Genomic DNA, 20,791 nt, shown 5'->3' with positions numbered 1-20,791 from the left:
AACTCCTCCAACCCTCAAAGTTTCGTAAACTACCTGAACAAGTATGTAAAGGAGTATAAGAAGTAGCAGCATCTAATGGCCTCATAATCCAAGGCTCGACCGTTATATCATGGATATTAATCCCTTTACATCGCATTTTGCTCTATACTGAAACGATAGTCAAGAAACCCAGTCCAAAAAAAACAAAACAAAATGAAAATAAAGGTTATTTTAAAAAGCTTCCAAGGACGTCCTTGGCGGAATATTCATAGAGACAACTCCTGATTATAATAACAAAAGAGAAGAGACTTGGATTGGGTCGAGAATCTTTTTCGTGGTAAAGATATCTGGAAAAAGACTGCTGGTCTGCATTAGAAAACATTTCATGAATGAGAAAAGGTCGACTTCTACACGTGTTGGATTTCTAGTACTGTTTTCGATTCCAGTGTAGTCTAAATAAAGTGGTGTCTCTTGTGATTTGCTCCCTCTTTTCATTGAATATTGGAAGGACTTGGTGAGACATGCAGTCTCCTACTGGTGAGTCTGTTGCTGTGATTTATTTCCATTTTTAAGATATCAACAATTTGTAGATTATTTTACAAATGATTGTCTCGATGCTTAAGAGAGCTTTTAATATTAAAACCCTTTTTGAAGGGAGGGGGGGTCATCGTCATGTAGAAATATACAAAGAGATCCTTTTCCGTATGATACAATATCCACTTTTGAAGGTATGGAGAAAATCGGGCATTCTGATGCACTGCCATACTTTTAAATGGTGGCTTGGATACGAATACTGGGCAGGATGCCTATATCTTATATTCAAGCCAGGACTTGCATAGTTTTTCTTCCTTTGGTGGATCCAGATAAGTATTTTGTTATCATTCATTATCGTTGTTTTTGTTGCTATTTCTTCGTCTTCTTCTTCTTCTTCTTCTTATTATTATTATTATTATTATTATCAGGTGTAGTATTATCATTATCATTATCATTGTTATTATCATTATTACTATTATTGTCATTATTACTAGTATCATCATTATTTTGATCATTGTCATCATCATAATCATTATCATTATCATGATCGTAATTATCATTATTGAGACTACGGCTATCACTGCATTGTCGCGTAAGACAGATGGCTGCTATTCAGAATGTGTGTGTGTGTGTGGGGGGGGGGGGGGGGTGGTCGTTTACTGCAGGTGATCATGATGTACAGGTGACCGCTAAGGCACGTTTTACTGCATGGTCTCTTCAGCATTAAAATATTATGTATAATCATTGTATACAATGCGAATTGATAAGGCTATTATATTCCATTGCCTCGTTATTCGCTTGTGCTTCTCGGCTTTAGGAAATGACGTCACTTCTCATTATGACGTCACAATTAGTTGTGGTCGCATGACGCGATGGTCTCGATTTCCTTGTACAAAGACGAAATTATGTATGTTCTTAGTTAGCTCATGTACTCCTGGTATAGATTTTTTTCCTTCTTCATTGGTTATAAATACCCCACCTATCTTTGAAGCGACATGATGCATAAGCTTGCCAGACTAAATAAGTTTTGGAATTCATTTTCGAACAAAGAATGAAATCCAGACAGCCAAGGACAGGAACGGGCCATTGATTAACACTTATGGAGGAATTGTTAAGTATGTAATTCAATGACTATCGTTCTCTTTTGACAATTGCCAAATACTAGGCTACTGCCGACATGTGCTGGCAGGGCAAGCGCCATTAATCATTACAGGAATCGTCATTACACCTTTGAGTGTCCGTTAGTTATGGTCGCTTTTTTTTCCCTGCCCATGTGTAAAGTGGAACTCGAATGAATCTACAATCCAGGGTGTGAGGTACTCTAATAAGCAAGACGCGTACGACAGACTTTTTTTTTTACTTAATCATACTTTTCTGTATCGAACCAGTATTGTTCCCGATCAACTCTTTTAGTGACTACACTCTATCCACGAGGTTTACTCTAGGGACGGTATGGTGGTCCGATAACGACGTCGGATGTAGTTAGATACCACAAGAGGTTGCCTAGCAACAACCTAACACCTTATGATACTTTCATTATTCAGCACAGAAATAGCCAAACCAAATACATATACTCATGTGAGAAATACGCTAGCTTTTTTTTTTTAAATATATATACATAACAAGGAAAACAAGGATATGACAAGAGTATCAAGTTGTTAAAGATAATCTTCCTGGTAGGCTAAGTACAAGCATGACCAGGAAGACAGAAAAAAAAAACTTGATCCTCCAAGCTGACTAATTGATATCTCATTTCGAGATTCTTGAGGAAATAAATCAAGTTAGAAATGTATTCAATTGAATGTCCTGGGCCCCATTTCAAAAAAGATGTTAGGATAGCAACTCTTCCTGGAATGGCAACTTCCAATACCAACAACCAATCGGTAAGCTGGATTCTTGTTGCCGTGACAACTGACATTCCAGCAAGAGTTGTTATCAGTATCAACTTTTTATGAAATGGGTCCCTGATGTGCGAGTTTCATAGATGTGCGGTTATCGCAAATATCATTATGACGTCAAAATCACACACATTAAATTTCTTCGGTTTTCTCCAGTTAGGACAGGCTTACAAGCAACGCAGGGCACTAACAGTATCTATCATTTATTATTTTCAGTGTGCGATTTCGAATGATCAACGACTGGAACAAGGCTAAGTGTGCATAACATCAGAACAAACTTTCCCACGATCATAGCCTCAAATCCAGTGTCCCGTCCGTATGAACAACTATCTTTCATCTTGTGTGTTTGTATAGCATTGATGTAAACAGCCGTGCACGCTTTTATTCCTATTCAATTCCTTTCAGTGTTCTATTTCATAGTCATCACGTCTGTCACCTCGGGCTAGGTTCCTTCATGCTGCGTGAGCTGGAGTTGGCCCTGCTCTTGTAGCCTGCTGGTATTTATGATTAACCTTCCAGCTATGTCCGTCTCCTTCTCCTAGATAGAGCTCTGAGGAGCAAGTCTGTCTCAAGCAGTCTGCTTTATCTCGTCTTCGCATCTTATCACAAACTTTGACTGGTGACTTGTATCAGTGAGACCTGCTATATCCAATAGCCGGGTACCTGCACTTAAAATCAAGTTGCTTTACCCGCAATTTGCCTGGCTCGTAAGACACGCTTCGGATTTTTACGCTTGGATGGCGCTTGATATTTCGATTCAACAGATTCCAGTCAAAGCGTCTTGACCTGGCACTAAAATAGCGTTCTACAGATTTTTGGGTACAGACTGTCGACCAGGGCCCCAAATATCCGCGCTCCCCATTCTCCGAAAGTTCTCCACCCTTCGCACCTGTCTTTCACGTGCATATTATAAGTGACATCATTCAACTAACAACCAATCAGAACTAATTGCAGAAACGTGCATACTGGTGAGTGCGTTTTTGATTTTGTCTTGTCTGGCATACAGTCCACGGCAATTTGTCGTGCATATACAGTAACCACCTGATACAAAATTGTACATACACCAGGAGTTTGTACTCACTGACTTTAAATCAGCATTTTGTATGTAGCATTGACCGTGTATAATTATTAATGTCACACCTATCTGAGGGGTTGGTACCAGCAAAATAATTTCCCTGAAGAACGTGTTTAAGAGACCAAGGTGTAATCTCTTCTGTTCTGAAATGTTTAGAGGTTATCATAACCTTTGAGATATTGTCATCAATAATGAAGCAGTCAATCCTTTTATATGCACCCCCCCCCAAAAAAAAAAAAAATCATGTACGCTTCAGACATTGATAGGTAGGGTGAGATATAAGAAAACGATACGCAAAGTTCGATGAACGCCCAAAATGAAATCAGAGCGTGATGCACAAGATTTGCTTGGACTTAAAGGGATGGTACAGTATTATATTGGTGGAGCTGAGGATTTGACTTTTAACTTTTTGCGAGATACCAAGAAACCACTTATGACATGGTACAGAGCATGCCATTTTAAGAGGAATTCAAAGTTTATTTGATGAAAATCGGTTTAGGAATGGCTGAGACATCCAAAAACAAAGTAAAAACAAAGCGATTGTAATAAAGTGTTGGTCCCACATTTTATTAGTATTGCTCTGTTTTGGGTATCTCAGCCATTTCGTAACCAATTTTCATCAAATAAACGTTGAATTCCTCTTGGAATTAGTATGCTCTTTCGTATTTCATAAGAGGTTTCTCATTATCTTACCCCAAAATGTTGAAAACCTGAAGTTAGATCCCAACCAAAACTGTAAGAGCCCTTTAACCGCGCTATATTGAGCAGCTTATTTTACTCCATAATGAAGTATATCACTGTCGATTTGCTGTTGTTGTTTTTCTATAATTCTTTAGGAGAAATCATTAAATTTTATTTGTGATTGAAAATGATAAAAAAGACAAAGTAACCATCATTTCAAATCACGAACTGTTAAATAACTATGATGATGAAAAAATGGTCATAATAAAGGAATTACCTCTAACTATGCCGTCAAATCTTAGAAAAGCTAGTAATGACGTCATGAAATCGCAACACATAACATCGGATAAACTAGTCTGTTGCCAGCAACAAAGACTAGCTGAAAAGGCAGCATTTCTAGTAAACGTTGTTTAAAGCACCACAGTTGCCAAAACTCTGGTTTACAGTACATATTGTTTTAGCTCATAAAGTGTTAACATGTTACTATACAGAGCTTTAAATGAAATGACTTATCCCGGGGTTTTACATTTCCTCTTTGGAAATGCATATTATACTAGCCACCTTTTTTTCAAACTGCCCACACCTTTTGGGGTTTCACGATAAGAATCATCTACCTACAAAGCCTGTGATATGATTAACTTCGGCTTTACCAATTTGTCTGCATACAATGTCGTATTTTGAGATTTGTTCATAAAAAGCGTTAATCCAAACAAAATGAAGTCGTTACTTGCTTTTCTTCAGCCAGTCACAATAATTTCCAAGAATAGATTTTTAATCCGATTAGTCAATCTACAGTGATCCAATCAGTCAGTTATTTCAGCTGAATAAGAGAGGTTTTGTTTGGCTTTAGGAGAAAGCATACAGAGTATGGAATATAAACTGAGCAACTTGAAATATCAGTGTAAGCCTAATATTGCGTTTTTGTAAATTCTTCAAAGGAATGTTAAGATTGAACGGATTGCATAGATTTGGGGAACACAAACATCTGACTAATCTGTCACTTGACTGTTCCTTAAAGCATTTTAACTACTAAATATTAAACTGTTTTTTCTTCAAACCAGTTTCCATTTAGAATGTGCAGATAAAGGTCACTGCACACCTTTATAACTGCGACACGCAGATAGGTCTTCGTGAAAAAGATGTTATTAATGTCGTGTATGAAGTGGGTGTATATTGGAATAGAATGACAAGTAAATGTGTATTCATGAATTCAAACAAATTAACAATGTACATTAATTGGTTGTGCAGCACATGCATTTGAATTCCGACATTCTGCTTGGCTTCTTGCGATTGCTCTTAAAAACAATCATGTTTTGGAATGTCTGTGGTTCATAGTTATGGTGACAACTGACCATTGCTCACTGTAAGATCACCTGCTTAATATTGCAAGGTCATAGTCTTTCGTCAGTTATTCGGTAATCTTGTCACTTTATTCACTATCCATAATTATTGAATCAAAATATTGGACCATCAGAACCTATAATAGATCTTATTCGATTTTAAAACATTGAGTTACGTTAGTCAAATCGGGAGGAGGTTCTATAATAATGATAATAATAATAATAATAATTAGCATTTTTACCGCGCTTAATACATGGTTTCTAAGCGCCTTACACATATTATGATAATCATATCGAAACATAATCTTGCATATGAATAAGGAGGAAAGATGATTTAGTGAGATTTGATGCAAGGAGTCACACACACACCTCCAGTTATGGCTGAAACATAGAAAACAGCGAACAGAATGAATACATTCAATGACAGTTTAGTGGTGGGAAAGTTGGATTCCGCAGTTATCCTAACCACATATTTGCCATCATCCATACTCTGCTCTTCTTTCATCGTGTCATGTAATTTCAGTTGATAGATCATGTTGTTGAATAGAGACAGTTGTCTATCCACACATTGTATCTTGTTGAACCGCTATTCAGAATGTCACGCTCAGTACACCAGTATGTTTCACCACTAGACTCATGGAATAGTGTGGCGCCGCAAGTGCCGGGCATAAACAATGGGCAGTGGGGGTGAGACATAATAATTCTTATCAGAATCAACAACACAGCTTGAGTTGTCTCTCATGTCGGATTTTAAAAGCTCCTTGATCGAACCATGGCGTTGTAATCATATGGTTTGACCATTGATCTCTACAGCGTGAATGGGTCAATGAAATATCCAAATACCTCCTAAGTGGCTCCTATAGTATTGGAGATATCTGGAAATCTCACGGACCCATTCACGCTCTAAACACGAGTGAAGCCGTCGCGACGCCATCTTACCACGCAAACTCTGTGGGGATCGCGTTTTCAAACGGACTACCACTAAGATCAAGATCACGTGACGCCATGAGCTCCATACGCAAACCACATTATATGCATGGGTAAAATGCATGCTAAGATGGCGGGCGCGGTGGCTTCAAAGTGATTGAACTGTGAAATATCTAGATACTTCCTATGGAGATCAGTGGGTCTGTCCAAAATACTAATGACGCACGAATTCAGTGATACATGTAGCAGGGAGGAATCGTTCACCTCCCTGGTAATAAAAATGACTGATGGAGATTGATTGTGTAAATGGCTGCCACGGCGGGTACTTACCATTAGGCCAAGTAAAAAAAGATAGCAGTTTCTCGTCCGGGTTTTTTGAGTAAGGCGATGAGGGAGGTCCTTACTATTTGATATCTTACTATTTTTTGAGGATTGTCAAAATGAAAGTAATATGTGTTTATCGTCCGGTAATTCTGAGAAAGGTAACGAGAGAGGGCTTTACTATTTCTATATCCAATTCATGAAATGAAATATCACTCTGGTAGCTGTGTTATGAGAGACCAAGTCCCAAGTGTATGTCTTGCCTGCACTCTGTGCATTTTCAAACAAATAGATTATACTTGAAATGAAACTTCATGTATGCAGAAATGCATTTGCTTTTTCTTTCCACTACATATTCGCCATATGTCAAGGGAAAATGACCATCTTAATACTGGTATTTAGTGTTGTAATGGCATTTCTGATTCGCAGTGTACTTGCAATTCTGATGTATTGTGTACAGGTATAAAACATGTCTTTCAACAATGTACGACTGAAATGAATTCCATGATATTCAAAACACTGCTTTATTCATCATTGGTGTTTGTGACTTTTTGTATCCACACAGCTGGTATGTATTCGAATCAGCATTTCTTCACAGTACAATTGCAGCACATTCAACTGGAAACTGGCTTGTACAATTGCAGATGGATGTCAAAATGATACTGATATGGCATTATAGCATTAAACGTTTAAAGATGTTTCTTCATGTTCTAAAAAGACATTTGATAATCACTCATCATTTGGATGATGAATGATTGTATACCACTAGGTACTACAGATGATATAACTATACACAGCCCAGTCGCTGTACGTAGGTACGTCGCACAGCGTAATTTAACAGCGTCTGGTCGGGCTACAGATGATACGACTCACGGCCGTGTCTGTGAATTTACATCGTAAAGAAAAGAATCCCGCAGAAATACGAGACAAACCAGAATCCGTGGAAAAGTTATTTATTTTGGAGATACATCCATTTGATAATTTTACATTTGCTGGAAAAGCGCATTCATTTTCTCTTCAAAATAGAACAATACATCGCCGTCAGATGCAACGTTACAGAGCAGAGTGTACGGGCTTCTACACATTCGAATGTGTTCATGCGTGCGTGCAGACAGCAACCATAGAGATGTATACTAAGATACATCTCTATGACAGCAACAGACACGCACACTTTGCCAATACGGCCACGGTGCGGCACGACGGCCACTGAACCCGGCGGCACCGTACCTTACGACACTGCACACACATGCACATAGTCACAATGACATGAAAATGTATACAAACTCGATACAATCCTCACAAGCATTTGTACAGTATAATTCATCCGCTTGAAATATGAGAAACGGGGAAAAATACGAACAATGCTCGAAATATGCGTGGAATATCAGCGATTGATCGCAAAAATGTTGCCGCTATCGCGTTCATGACATACCGAGTGCGCTGTATCACAGCTAGCCCAGGCCCGCCCGCCGCGCCCGCCGCGCCCGCGCCCATCCAACTATATACAGTTCGACTGCTTTGTGGGTCATTCCTTCTTGCCGAGCTCGCAGTGTGAAATGCATGCGTATTACATACGCACTACAGAAGCTACAGCTGTACTACAGCTAAGTAGAGGACGCAAGGCGTAATTAGAAATGAGACATCACGATTGGTAGGTGAATTGTCGATTTTTTTTCGGCGGCCGAAAAAATAGTAAATATCAAAAAAGTCGATGCGGCAACTGAAAATCGATGCGGGCGGGGTGCGGGCTGGGACGAGAATTATGAATTTCTCGGTATTTTCAGCGCCATTTTGAAAATAGTAAATAGTAAAAAAATCGATGCGGCGGCCAAAATCGATGCGCGCGAGGACGAGAAACTGGTTTCTTTTTTTACTTGGCCTTACATACATTCTGACAACTATTGTTTTCCCCCAGAAATGCCAGTTATCACTACAGAGATAATGTTTTCACTCCGCAGGCTTCAGAAAACGGTTCTTAAAATTTCATTTTTTTTTTTACTCGAAGATAAAGCTGAAGTTTGTAGTCAAAAAATGTTCAAATTACCAAATCTGACAATAAGATTGATCGAAAATGGAATATATTATGCTATTTGTCTCAAGTATTGTTGTGATATTACAAAATAAACACATTTACCAACATTTACTTGAAGTTTGAGCATTGAGAAAAAGTTAGATGATTACCATTAAGTAGCTAAGCACATAGGACCTATAAGCAATGCGTATTGTGTCGTGTGTCTTGCGTGTGTGTGTGTGTGTGTGCTCTACAATTTGTACGCGCGTCCTGCTATTATTATGTAGGATATACCTACACGAAGACCTGGGGCCTGTTTCATAAAACTTGTCATCAGTGACAACTGCCACTATTTTCTATGACAAATTTGCTCTCAGCCAATCAGATGTGAGGATTTCAGTAGCTTGTCAATCTATGACAACTTGTCACTGATGGCAAGTTTTATGAAACAGGCCCCTGGCTCGGCATGTCGTCCAATTCTACATTTTCGAATACATGTATTGATACCTCACATCACAGCCGGCAGTTGCAGACATGGACCCACCTCAATCTATACACAAGATAGCTAACTGTAGCGTGAAAGAACCTTCACGCTATTGTGACGTAACAATGAAGTGCGGCACGGGTTGGCCTCGATCTTTTGTTAGCTCACATTCAAGCAAACAAGCCATCTTACGGGAGATCAAAAACCACACTTTTATTCTATATTCTCCTTTTCTGATGAGTGAACCCAAACTGTGGTTTTCATACAGATCACTGATTCTGATGTGTGTGTTTCCCCACCATGACGCACACACAGACAGTCCTATGTCTGTATATTAAGACGTCTGCTAGACGCTCTTGCATTTTACATGCACTTTGCAGACAGCTTCCTTGATTGAAGGGATGTACGTGATATCTGTGCAGAGAGCGTGTTAGCTGTGATTGGGACTCGTGTGGTATGTGAAAGACGATCTCAGATACCAGACTAAAGGTGACCTCTTCCTTATAGTCTATTGGTGACTTCGGTACGAGAAATGTGGGGGACATGTAGTTAGTCTAAACGGACGTTCCTATTCTGTATTCACAATTTGGGTGCGGCTCTTGCATCGTTCCTTTTTCCCTCAAAGCTGATGTTATCATCATGGTTGATTGTGTGATATTGTAGCCTTTCTGATATCTAAGGGATGTCCAACACAATTTTTACGACAACTTGAAAGACTATAAAATGTGTCAGAAAAGATTTGTTGTGAAAATATCCTTTTTTTCATGTATCCCTTCGTATATGAATGTCTCAAGCATGATCTTGATGGATGTTTCTTTGTAAATCAAATCTTTGAGTTATTGGTATTCAAGGAATCACTATTAACGAGTATCCTATATAATGTGTTTTTTTTTTATTCCTCCATTATAATTGGTATGTTTGCTGTTTGTGTGTACGACTAATGTCATTTCGATGCCAGATGTAGACATAAATTTGGCTGGAAAAATACATGACATTGGATGCATGTGTCTCCATAGATGTACGTGTATGGAAGCGAGTGAACCATGTGCCGTTTGAACAAAGTTGGAATTGTGGGTCGCTTGACCGATGAGATAGAATAATGGTATAAAGAGGGAGATAAACGAAAAGCCTGACGAACTTTCGACCAGAGGGGAAGTTGTGGAAGCAGCGTGACGTGAGGGACTTTATTTGTTTGTTTGTTTGTTTGTTTTCCTCTCTTTTTGTCAAATCTAAACTAATCTCATTAATGGATGGTATATTAATTCTTGCTTTTTGTCATACTTTGTGCAATAAGCCAGTTCACAGTTCTAATCTGAGCATGTGCAGATAAAAGCTCATTGCAGAATTTCTCTTGAAATGGATTTGCAACTGAGGTATTCAAAACCTGGGTAGAGCTTCATGACAACATAGTTATGTTATAAAGAAATGAACCAGGTGTAGACTGGTATTTCCAGGTTAATTTGCATTCTTTTTACCAACGTTAACAAAAGCCATTTATGCAGCACTGGCATGTAAATTACCACTTCCAGCATGGTCGTTTTCGACTGCTTTTTTTTGAAGACTATACATTCCATGATTTCCAAAGTCCGTGGTTGGAGAGGTCATTGCAGACTAGTGCTAACTGTGAACTGGCTTATTTCTAAGTTCATGTGGTTTACCTTAAAAAGAAAAATGAATAAACGTAGATTTTCAAATCATAATTACTTTTATGTATGATATAACTTCACATGAATATTATTTTTTTCTCACTTCCAGACCCCCCTGGTTACGACCCCAATATGGCGTACGTCTACTCCAACGCCCTCAACGTCAGCATCGCGATGCTGGTTCTTGGTTTGATACAAATCACATTCGCAGTTAGTTGTGAGTTTGGTTGCTATGCCGACAAAGCAGCAACCTACGCTGCTCCCGGATGGAGCGGCTTGATGGTGAGTTAGATTTATTTATTTATTTGCTTAAATTTATGTATTCATCATTTTAGCGTAATAACCTTTCGTATACAGTTTTTGAATGATTTTGTATTTTTGATGTTTCTTTTTCCACTCAACTATCTTCCTCTCTGTTCTCTTTTTACCGGTGGTGGCGCTCTGTATGATTGACTCTGGTTTACTTATTATTTTAAAAAACTGTATTATGTACAAAGGAGAGAATATCTTCGTACAGTTTTCCTCAGTTTATTTCCTGTCTGTGTATTCATACTTACTGTCTTTTAAGTTTCCAACTCTTCCAACAACACCTCTTATTTGTTTCCTGACTGAACTCTTAACAAAGAAAGTGTGCAGTATAGACTCCTATTTTAATGAAGTCCTCGAAACCGGCAATTTCTCTCTTTTTATCGAAATTTCGTTATAACCGAATGAATCAACAACAGAAATACATAGTGTTGATAAGGTTGCGGTCCTAAATTTCACTTCGATGTAACCGGAATTTCGTTATAACCGTGTTCGTTATAACGGGAGTGCACTGCTGTGCACTTTTATTTTTCGAAGTTCTAAAAAATGGCTTAAGTCTGAAAGTTATTTCTGTCTCATTCTGACCGACAGGCGGTCCTGACTGGTATATTCGGAATCTGTATGGTGAGACATTACAAGGAAGTCGTCATGGTGAGTAGATCATAGCAATGCGAGTTCAGCTATATACAAACACAATGCAGGCGTTCTACAGAAGCAGTTACGTGTCCCTTTAAAAAAAAATACTATAAGATTTTTGCACATCGATAACTTCCAATATGATTACTCTGTCTCCATGCTATATCAGGGTGTAGAAATACAACATCTTACCTATATTTCGCAGAAAACCCCATTCAATTTGCTTAAATGGTCACAGGGAAATGTTAATCGTTGTGAAGCATGTCATGGGTGTTATTCTTCAAAGTTTAGCAATTGGATGCTCTTGGAACTGCATGTTAATGTGTGAACACAATGGACAGAACTTGGATGGAAGGGATTCCTGACATGCTCTATACAAAAATCCTCATTTCTCTTTTGCCACTGAAGCAAATCGGATGGGGTTTTCTGCAAGACGTTGGCAATGAATTTTAGTTTCATACCCTAAAAGTGTATTCGGATTTATTTACGGCAAGTTATCATTACGAAAGGTCCTGTTGCATGTTTTTTTTGTGTGTGTGAGAGGGAGGGGGATTATTATCACAAAGGACTAGCACGTCTATGCCTACACACCACGCATACCTTGCTCTAACCCTCTGCTTACCACATAATCTCACCTGCCCAAAGGTTTGTGTGAATTTTGTGCACATTTGACCTATTGGTGCAGCAAGGGTTAAGAGAGCCTGATGATCAAGCTGGGCTACAAATCTTTCCTTAAAAAGAAATTAAATATGATAATGAGTGAACGAAGGAGACAAGATTTGCTATTGATTAAACTGATGTGCCGATAGCATCAATTGAAGCATAATTATCATTTTCATGTATTTTGCGTGCCATAGAACATTAGTTCTGTATTGTATTTCATAGTGAAATGTTTAATCTTAAATTCTTTCTTTTAATAATGATAAATATCATGTAATTTGTTGACCTCAGAAATAATCTCTATATATTCAGTTACACTGCAAGAACTCTTAAAGGAGACCTCCGGATGATTTTCATATTTTTACATTTGAACCACTATAAATTAGTTATACTGAGGACAGAGTTTCAGTATTTATGATAGTTGGGATGAAAAATAAGAATATTTTCGAAATTGATAACAAATTGTAATGAACAAGGATGATGACATGGCAGGTTCTCCATTAGAATGCATGACTTGGGGCTCTTGGAAGCAGAACAAACGAAGAAGGCATGCATAGATTATACACAGGTGAACTCGCAAGCAAGCGGTATTGTAATGGAATAATTACACTGCTACATTTCTGGAATATGTGAACCTCCTATGTCATCATCCGTGTTCAGTGTCATTCGTTTAAGGTTTTTCAAAGTATTGTTTCTCTGCTCAAGAACCACAATAAATTCCACAAATCCATACATGGAGCTGTTGATTTATGTACTACATAATGTGAAATTATGAAAATCGCCTGGAATGTCCCTTCATTGCTATTATGCTGCACTGTCCTACAAATAGAAACAATATATCAAATGTATGTTTTCAATCTGCAATATAATAAATTCCTCAGCTTTTTTCTCTAACTAAGAAAAGTAAGTGCATCATATCCGAAGTAAATTTCTGTACTTTGATTCAATATCTGGTCCAGTCCTGTTCAATCTAAAAGACACAGTTTACCATCATCAGCAGTTTTCAAGAATGGTTTCTCAGATGTATGGCTTAGGGTACCATTGTGTGGGATAACAAAGTATGCTTCACACCAGGTCTACTCCGCGGAAAGAATGAGACAGCTCCTCGCCGAAAAACAAAAACAAAAACAAACAAACAATCAAACAAACAAACAAAACAAAATGTGACTGTGCATCACAACCCCCCCCCCCCAAAAAAAAAGTCGCATCCCATGATTTTACATGAGGACTCAAAAGAGGTGAAATGGGTCAACTGAGTCAATCATGAGTTGTTCATATTTTCTGAGAGAGCTATCTATAAATTCTTCTACATTATTCTTAAGTTTGGGATCATAACATGAAGAGGAAAGTCTGTTTTCAGCAGTTTTTCTACAACCCTTTCTCGGGAGAGCAGAGTGATCAGGTATTTCTTAGAGGCCCCTTTTCATTTCTTGAAATCCTTTGCACACTCTTCACTTCTAAGTCTATTACCCTTTGAAAATTTAGCGCTAATTCTTTGGAAGTTGGCATTTAGTCATGGACAAAATGAGTTTATAGAACATGCCTTTCATCAAACGGCTCGCACGGCTTGGTATTAAAAGAGTTAAACGCGCTTGCATAGACACTGTACTTCAGAGCCTCTTTTCTTAGTTCACACATTTCCAGCGTGTGTGCTTTCTTTCCAGTATTTAGATATGTTAGGGGAGTCCATTTGAATTGAGTTATACAACATTCTCAAGCTTAGAGTCTGCTCTTTCAGAATCTGCCCTTAACTAAAAATCCGTGTTTTGCGACTTGTTGGTTTTGTGATGCAGGGTCATACATAAAGAAATATCCAGCTATAAAGGGAAGTGAGACAACAAGCCATCGAGTTAGGTCTTCTGTATCCGCCCCCAGTAAGATAAACAAGATCGTGTTTTTAATCGCCTAAGTCAAATATTTCACCCTGTCAACATTCATCATTTTAGCGGTGGACGTCCCAAGACGGGGAGACCTGGGGGGCGTTTCATCAACGAGTTCGTCGGAGTTTTCACCGACAAATTTGCTATCAGCCAATCAGACGCAAGGATTTCATTAGCTTTTAACAGTTGTCAGTGTAAATCCTTGCGTCTGATTGGCTGATAGCAAATTTGTCGGTGAAAACCTCCGACGAACTCGTTGATGAAACGCCCCCCTGTTCTGCTGACTATCATGACCGTTTTACGAGTTGTAGCGACAGATAAAGCCTCCGTACACTTTCTTCATATAGGGAAAACTAAACCCGAATCGATAGTTTCAATATACCTATAAACTCAGAACATTTCTATACAAGGGTATTAAACGGGAAAGTCCATCGTTATATTGTGTTGCTTTGTATAAAAACAGATCAGATTTTTTTTTTTTTTTGTGGGGGTGGGTGGGAATAATCGGACACACACACACACACACACACACATAATCATGAACTGTGCATTCTAGAGAGTTTTCTGTGTGCCGTATAAGTGTTTTACAGCTCTCCAATTGTTTTATATACGCAAACTTTTTTTTTTCTTAAACATTTTTTTTTTTTTTTTTGCACAGACACAACTTATCCGCGGCTTAGGGGGACATGCAAAATGTACCACTTTTGTTCCATTCTAAGAACAGAATTAAAGATTTAGACTCTTTTGTGTGTGTGTGTGTGTGTATGTGTGTGTGTGTGTGTGTGTGTGTATATATACAAACAGAAAGAAGAACTGCTCATTTTCTTTGTCACACAGAATTGCAATTTTGTATTGCTCTCTACATTTTGACTGTTCATCACTTTCTTCTTTGTGCGTATGTCTATTTCCCCTTAACTTTCACTGACCTGCTGTCCTGATTTTTCTGTTGAAATACAAAGCACCCATATTTACTGCTGGAAAGAACACAGCGTCCCACAGTGCCAGTGGGTATACATGTGGTCACAATGTGCTCACATAGTCGGCTTATAGTGAAAACGCTCGAATTTTAAGAGTGTAAAGATGATTATATCTCACTGATGTGTGTTTTTTCACAGAGTGTTGAAATAGTAAATGTTCTGTTTCACACTGAATTGATGATTTACAGTGTGTTCATATTTATTAAGATGCTCGAATTTAACAGTGTGAAAGTGATTTCAAACTGGTATTTTTTTTCTTTTACAGAGAGCTCACACGAATGTTCTGTTTCACACTGAGAATTGATGATTCAACATGACATTGTGTTCACATTGGTAAAACGCTCGAATTTAACACTTTGAAGAGATTCCACACTGTGTTCACAATAATGATCAAACTGTGCTTCACACCGTGTTTCACACTGTGGGTACCATGTTCTTTCCAGCAAGATATCAGGGTGGGATTTCTCTTTACATGGAAACTTGCAGCAGGGAGACAGAATGCAAACAAAGCTTGTAAAACATCAGAGTCGGGATTGAAATACTTGAGCAAATTTGGACAAAAAGACATGGCGGTCTCATCTGACTGACTGACAGGAATTATGCCTATTTACCATATGAATGAATCAGGAAGCAGGCAACGTGATCACATGGTTGTAATGTTGCCTTACAGTTCAAAGGTGATTGTGATAGAGTGGAGCAAAATATAACGGAGTGTCACTGTTTTTTTTTTATAGATAACGCAACTGTCTAACTTCCTAACATCTTGAGATAGTTAAAACAAATTATCAATTGCTCTTAATAGCATGTGGGTCTCACCTTTTATGAAAACCTCTTTGTTGTGTAATATCGCAGCCATTTCAAACCAATTTTCATAAAATCAACATTTTATTTCTCTTAGAATTGTTTGCTTTTGATATTTCATATAATGGTTTACCATAATATTGCAACAAAAAAAGTTAAAACGTGAATCCCCATCTCAACCAAATCCATACCATGCGTCAAACACACTCTATCCATTACTAATGCCAACATTCATACAGTAGCAGTGTCTAGTATTTTTAGTTTTTATTTTTTTTTTAGTTTTTAGCAGGCTACTTTGTGAAGATCTCAACTTGATAAGAATCGAGTAAACTCGTTTTGAGATCGAACGCTTCATATCTATTGGGCCTTGAGTCTTTCATACTCTCTTTTAATCTTTGCCTACACTATTTTCTTCCCCTTGACTGTTTCGTTCACCCTTTCGTATTGTGTCGCAGGGAGTTTTCTTCTTCGTCCTCAGCGTCGTCGCCATGTTGGCCAGCATGGCGAGTCTGGCCATCATCGGCGGAATCGCCTGGATGGCTGAGTACGACCTCGCCGTGTCCGAGTCGGACGATCGAGAGAAAACACTGAACGCCACAGGTCTGGCGATCCACACGTGTACCCTGGTGTTCGGCCTCTGTCTACTAATTACCTCTTGCTATGCCACCTGGTTGAACTGCTGCTGTGAGAAGGCACCCGCTAAGAAGGTGACACTGATGTTTGCTGATCTCTTCATTAATGTTAGCCACAGTGGCAATAAGCTGTACTCTATTAGTTATCCAATCGCCAGCTATATGCTATCATCGTGACTGCATGCGGTTGACCCACATACTAACTATACCCGTTAACCCAATACTTTACTTTCTATACAAAAAACCGGGAAGGGTGGAGAGATGTAAACGTGAATTAATATACATTCATTATTTGCAAACTTTTTTATTATGGTTTTTCTTAAATTGCTCTGCCCCAGTAGTTTCAGGTTTCGTTTAGAGAGACAAGCAGACAACGGTGTATTTTGAATTTCGACGCCTCGGCGTCTTATCTCTGTCTGATTTCATTTTGTACAAGACTGGAATTTTTATGTATAAGTTTATTCACAATACACTTCCATCTGTTTTCATGGATTATTTCAAACGTTGTAATGAAATTCACGCAAAAAACACACGGCATCAATTTAATATTTATCCATTTTGTTTCCGAACAACTCGTGCCCAAAAACAGTCGATAAGGTTTCATGGATCTAATATTTGGAACTCCGGAATTCCGGAAAATCTTAACAAGCTGCCTCTGAACAATTTCAAGAAAAAATTTCGATATGCTCTTGCCTTCTCCTCATTTTAGTCAAAATAGGAAATTTGAATTACATTTTTTTATTATGCTTTTTACATGAGCTGCAATCGGTAATGTCTTCTCGTACTATTTACACGTGTTTTTGTAGTCTCGTTCTATACCTCGTTCTGTTTTGTTTGCTTTGCTTCATGTGGTGTTCTTTGTTTTGTTTTGTTTTGTTTTGTCCTCTGTCTTAGTATGTTTTATTCTCTCCATGTTCCCTTGATGTTATTGGTAATTTTTGTTAATTTCAATTTTGTGCTTGTTTTAATATGTTTTATTCTCTCTGTGCTCCTTTTATCATTTGGTATTTTAATGTGTAAATTGCAATATGTGTATTATTTGTTTTCAAGGGTACATTCTATTTTAACAAGCCTCTGGCTTCCTCAGAACTGTACCTGTTACATTTTGTAAACATTTTACATCGAAACGATTTTTATTACTGAATAAATGTATGAATTGAATTAAATTGAATTGAATTGAGTGTTCATGAAACATGTAGATTGTCGGTAAAGATTGAGAATCATGCACGAAATTGTATGTGAGTGATTATAAGGTTCAATTGAAATAATCGAACATTCCTTCATTGCAAATTTACTCTTTGCTTAGAAAGCACAATCATAGTTTACAATATGGCGAAAAGACTCACAATATTTACTATTCAACATAATTATCTGCCAAAGAGGCAAGCACAAATTTCTCATTTAATTAGTTGTTGACGGGAAATGACCGCGGCATATAAAGGGATAGTCCTGCCTCAAAACAAGTTGATGTGGTCTTAAAAACTTCTTGTTTGTTTGTTTATTGTTTCTCATGTATTTGTGTGGAATTTTTAGTTTGGGTTTTTGTTTTGTTTTTTGCATTACTTTCTCTGACAAGTTAGGCAATTTCCTTTTCTGTTCATAAATCATTTACCATGCCACAGAATTTCGTGCTAGAAAATAAAAAGGATGGAAACAACCAATAATCGTGGTGAAAATCGCCTTTTATTGACGACGACTTATGGTAGATTAGTGTTGCAACACAATATCCAAAGGATTATAAAAAAGTATACTAATTCTCTGTTTAACTTTCTGTTTGTTTGTCTGTTTGTCTGTCTGTCTGTCTGTCTGTCTGTCTGTCTTTCTTTCTTTCTCTCTCTGCAGGGCTACGGTCTGGCTTTGGAGCCAGTTCGAGTGGCGCACGGGGATTCCCCAAGTCGTCAACGAGGAAATTTGTACAACGCGTGAGGGCGGTATTGACACAACACGTGATTTTTCAGAACTCCAGTAGTTTCCCGTGTAACTGTAAAAAGTTGTTCTGAGAAGTTAACTGAACGGGCAAATCCTTGTTTGAGGATCGTTCGAGGCAGGACTCGTGTTGGTTTATCGCCGCAGAAACACACCAATGTGATTGACAGCATTTGCAGGCTGATAAGGTCAAAGGTCATGCTGTTTCAAGCAGTACCCGGATGGTGTATAAATAGCTTTGTTTCCTCAATTTGTCAGATAAGTCTTCTTTTTATCCGGCAGAAGTGCAGCGGGAATAAGAAATGATATTTGTTAAGCAGTCAGATTATGATGTGTGTAGCTAGTCGTTACAGCAATCCGCGATAGAAGAAGATAATAAGGAAAGAGAAAGTTGAATTAGAGAGGTAGAAATAAAAGTCAAGACATTTTGGGGATCTCGTTAGAAATCGGACAACTCCATGAAAAGGGACTTCTGGTTATTTGGCGATGACTTAATTTGTATCAGATCTTTATTTCATATGTCCAGCAAACAAATGGCTGATTTATTTGACCTGTTATCATACCATAATTAAAGGTAAAATGTGTACTTATGTTTTATCAACTGCTTGTAGGGTATGAGTAAGAATATGTCTTCATTGATTTACGTACATCAAAATGAGAAATCATAAAATGAATAATGAATGCATTTAAAAAAAAATGATACGCTTTGTTTCATTAGATAGAAACCGAGAGAGAGAGAGAGAGAGAGAGAGAGGCGAAAAACTGATATATTCGTACTATTTAGTTTCTCGTAGTTTCTTCTCCATCTCCACATCTGAGTATTATTTGTGATACGAAGATATGGAAGAGTGAAAGGCTGTGGTGTTGTCATGACGATGGTGCCATCACATGCAACATACAGAAAGAAGAATATTGTGGTTGGTTGTTATCTTATCATTATTTCTTGTATTATACAAAGCAAATCTGCCATAGCTTTAAGAACGCTTCGTGTGAAATTATTAGATGTACATAAAATTCTGTTGCGTTGCAAAAGTTAAAGAATGCAGTTGATGCTAGTAAACGTAATGCTTTCACTGTAGTCTAAATCCAGAACAGTGTGTGTTGACGGAGCAAATTACATCTTATGTCACATCAAGCTGTGTGTATTTATATTGTTTGTTAGACTTGTTCATAGTCTTCCCTAGTTCGCTTAAACCTTGCCAGGCTTTGATGCTAATTCTAATAATATGACTTACTTTTGACGTGAATAGGTTTCTCAGGCTGGAGTCTTTCCTTGCTTTTCTAACTATGGCAAATTCTTTACCAGTCAGTCCGATTCTGGGCTTGACAGTCTTCCTCAACTAGGGGTAGTCCCTAATGTAGCCAGGGAGATGCTGCACCTTTCTGGTGTAGCTCCTGATCTGATCTTTCCATCTGGTGCAGGGGTGAGGGGGGGTTCAACGAGGTGCTGATGTTGTGAAGTCATGGTAATTTGCATACTTGGTGTGGGTATCGGTAGTGGGGTACCCAGGAAACCTCAAAGTCGGTTGTCGTTTGTGCAATTCGGCAATGTCATTTCTGAAAGACGTGTAATATAGGTTTTCCCATCCATTTTCGCACTTTTGTCATTCAATTTCAAAGATTTATTATTCAATTTCGTCCCGAGAAGCACGTGGAAGGCAAATCCTAACTTCAATTTCGTCAATTGTCATTGTAATTCGTTTTTCGTCAAACATTTTCGAAGACATAGCATTCAGAATCGTCGATTGACATTTAATTCGTCCCTCCCGCTGACGGATCGCAGAATGTGAAGATCAAATTCGTCTTTGTTCACACAATTTCATGAATTTTTCATTCAAAGTAGTCAGATGTTGTCGATTCTTTTGATGGTGAACCAACTTTAAGCCGACATATTTTTACTTTCTCTCGTAAATTGTATCGTTACACATTATTCCCTAACCATTTTCTTAGACAATACTCACGAAAAACATGACTGCCGATCAAAATTGATTGAAGGATAAACGACAGTCGAAAGTCATATCCCAGAACAGTATGTCAGTGTCACATTTTGAACTTTAACTCGTAATGTTCAGGTTTT

At 38.1% G+C, this 20,791-nt stretch overlaps 1 protein-coding gene across 1 annotated transcript; it reads left to right on the top strand.

Annotated features, from left to right (window-relative positions):
- Window positions 1–2,971: 2,971 nt before the first annotated feature.
- Window positions 2,972–19,261, top strand: LOC139741597 (uncharacterized). The gene is made up of 5 exons (XM_071652177.1): window positions 2,972–3,379; window positions 11,006–11,178; window positions 11,794–11,853; window positions 16,612–16,863; window positions 18,631–19,261. Exons 2-5 carry the CDS (start codon window positions 11,029–11,031, stop codon window positions 18,712–18,714), a joined length of 546 nt encoding a protein of 181 aa, XP_071508278.1. The 5' UTR covers window positions 2,972–3,379; window positions 11,006–11,028; the 3' UTR covers window positions 18,715–19,261.
- The last annotated feature ends 1,530 nt before the right edge of the window (window positions 19,262–20,791 follow it).

The sequence above is a fragment of the Diadema antillarum genome, unplaced genomic scaffold (genome assembly GCF_040938485.1).
Source record: "Diadema antillarum isolate AM-2024a unplaced genomic scaffold, OU_Dant_1.0 seq00000937_RagTag, whole genome shotgun sequence".
Lineage (NCBI taxonomy): Eukaryota > Metazoa > Echinodermata > Echinoidea > Diadematoida > Diadematidae > Diadema > Diadema antillarum.
Note: the sequence above shows the minus strand (reverse complement) of the source record. Positions and strands in the feature narration are given on the sequence as shown.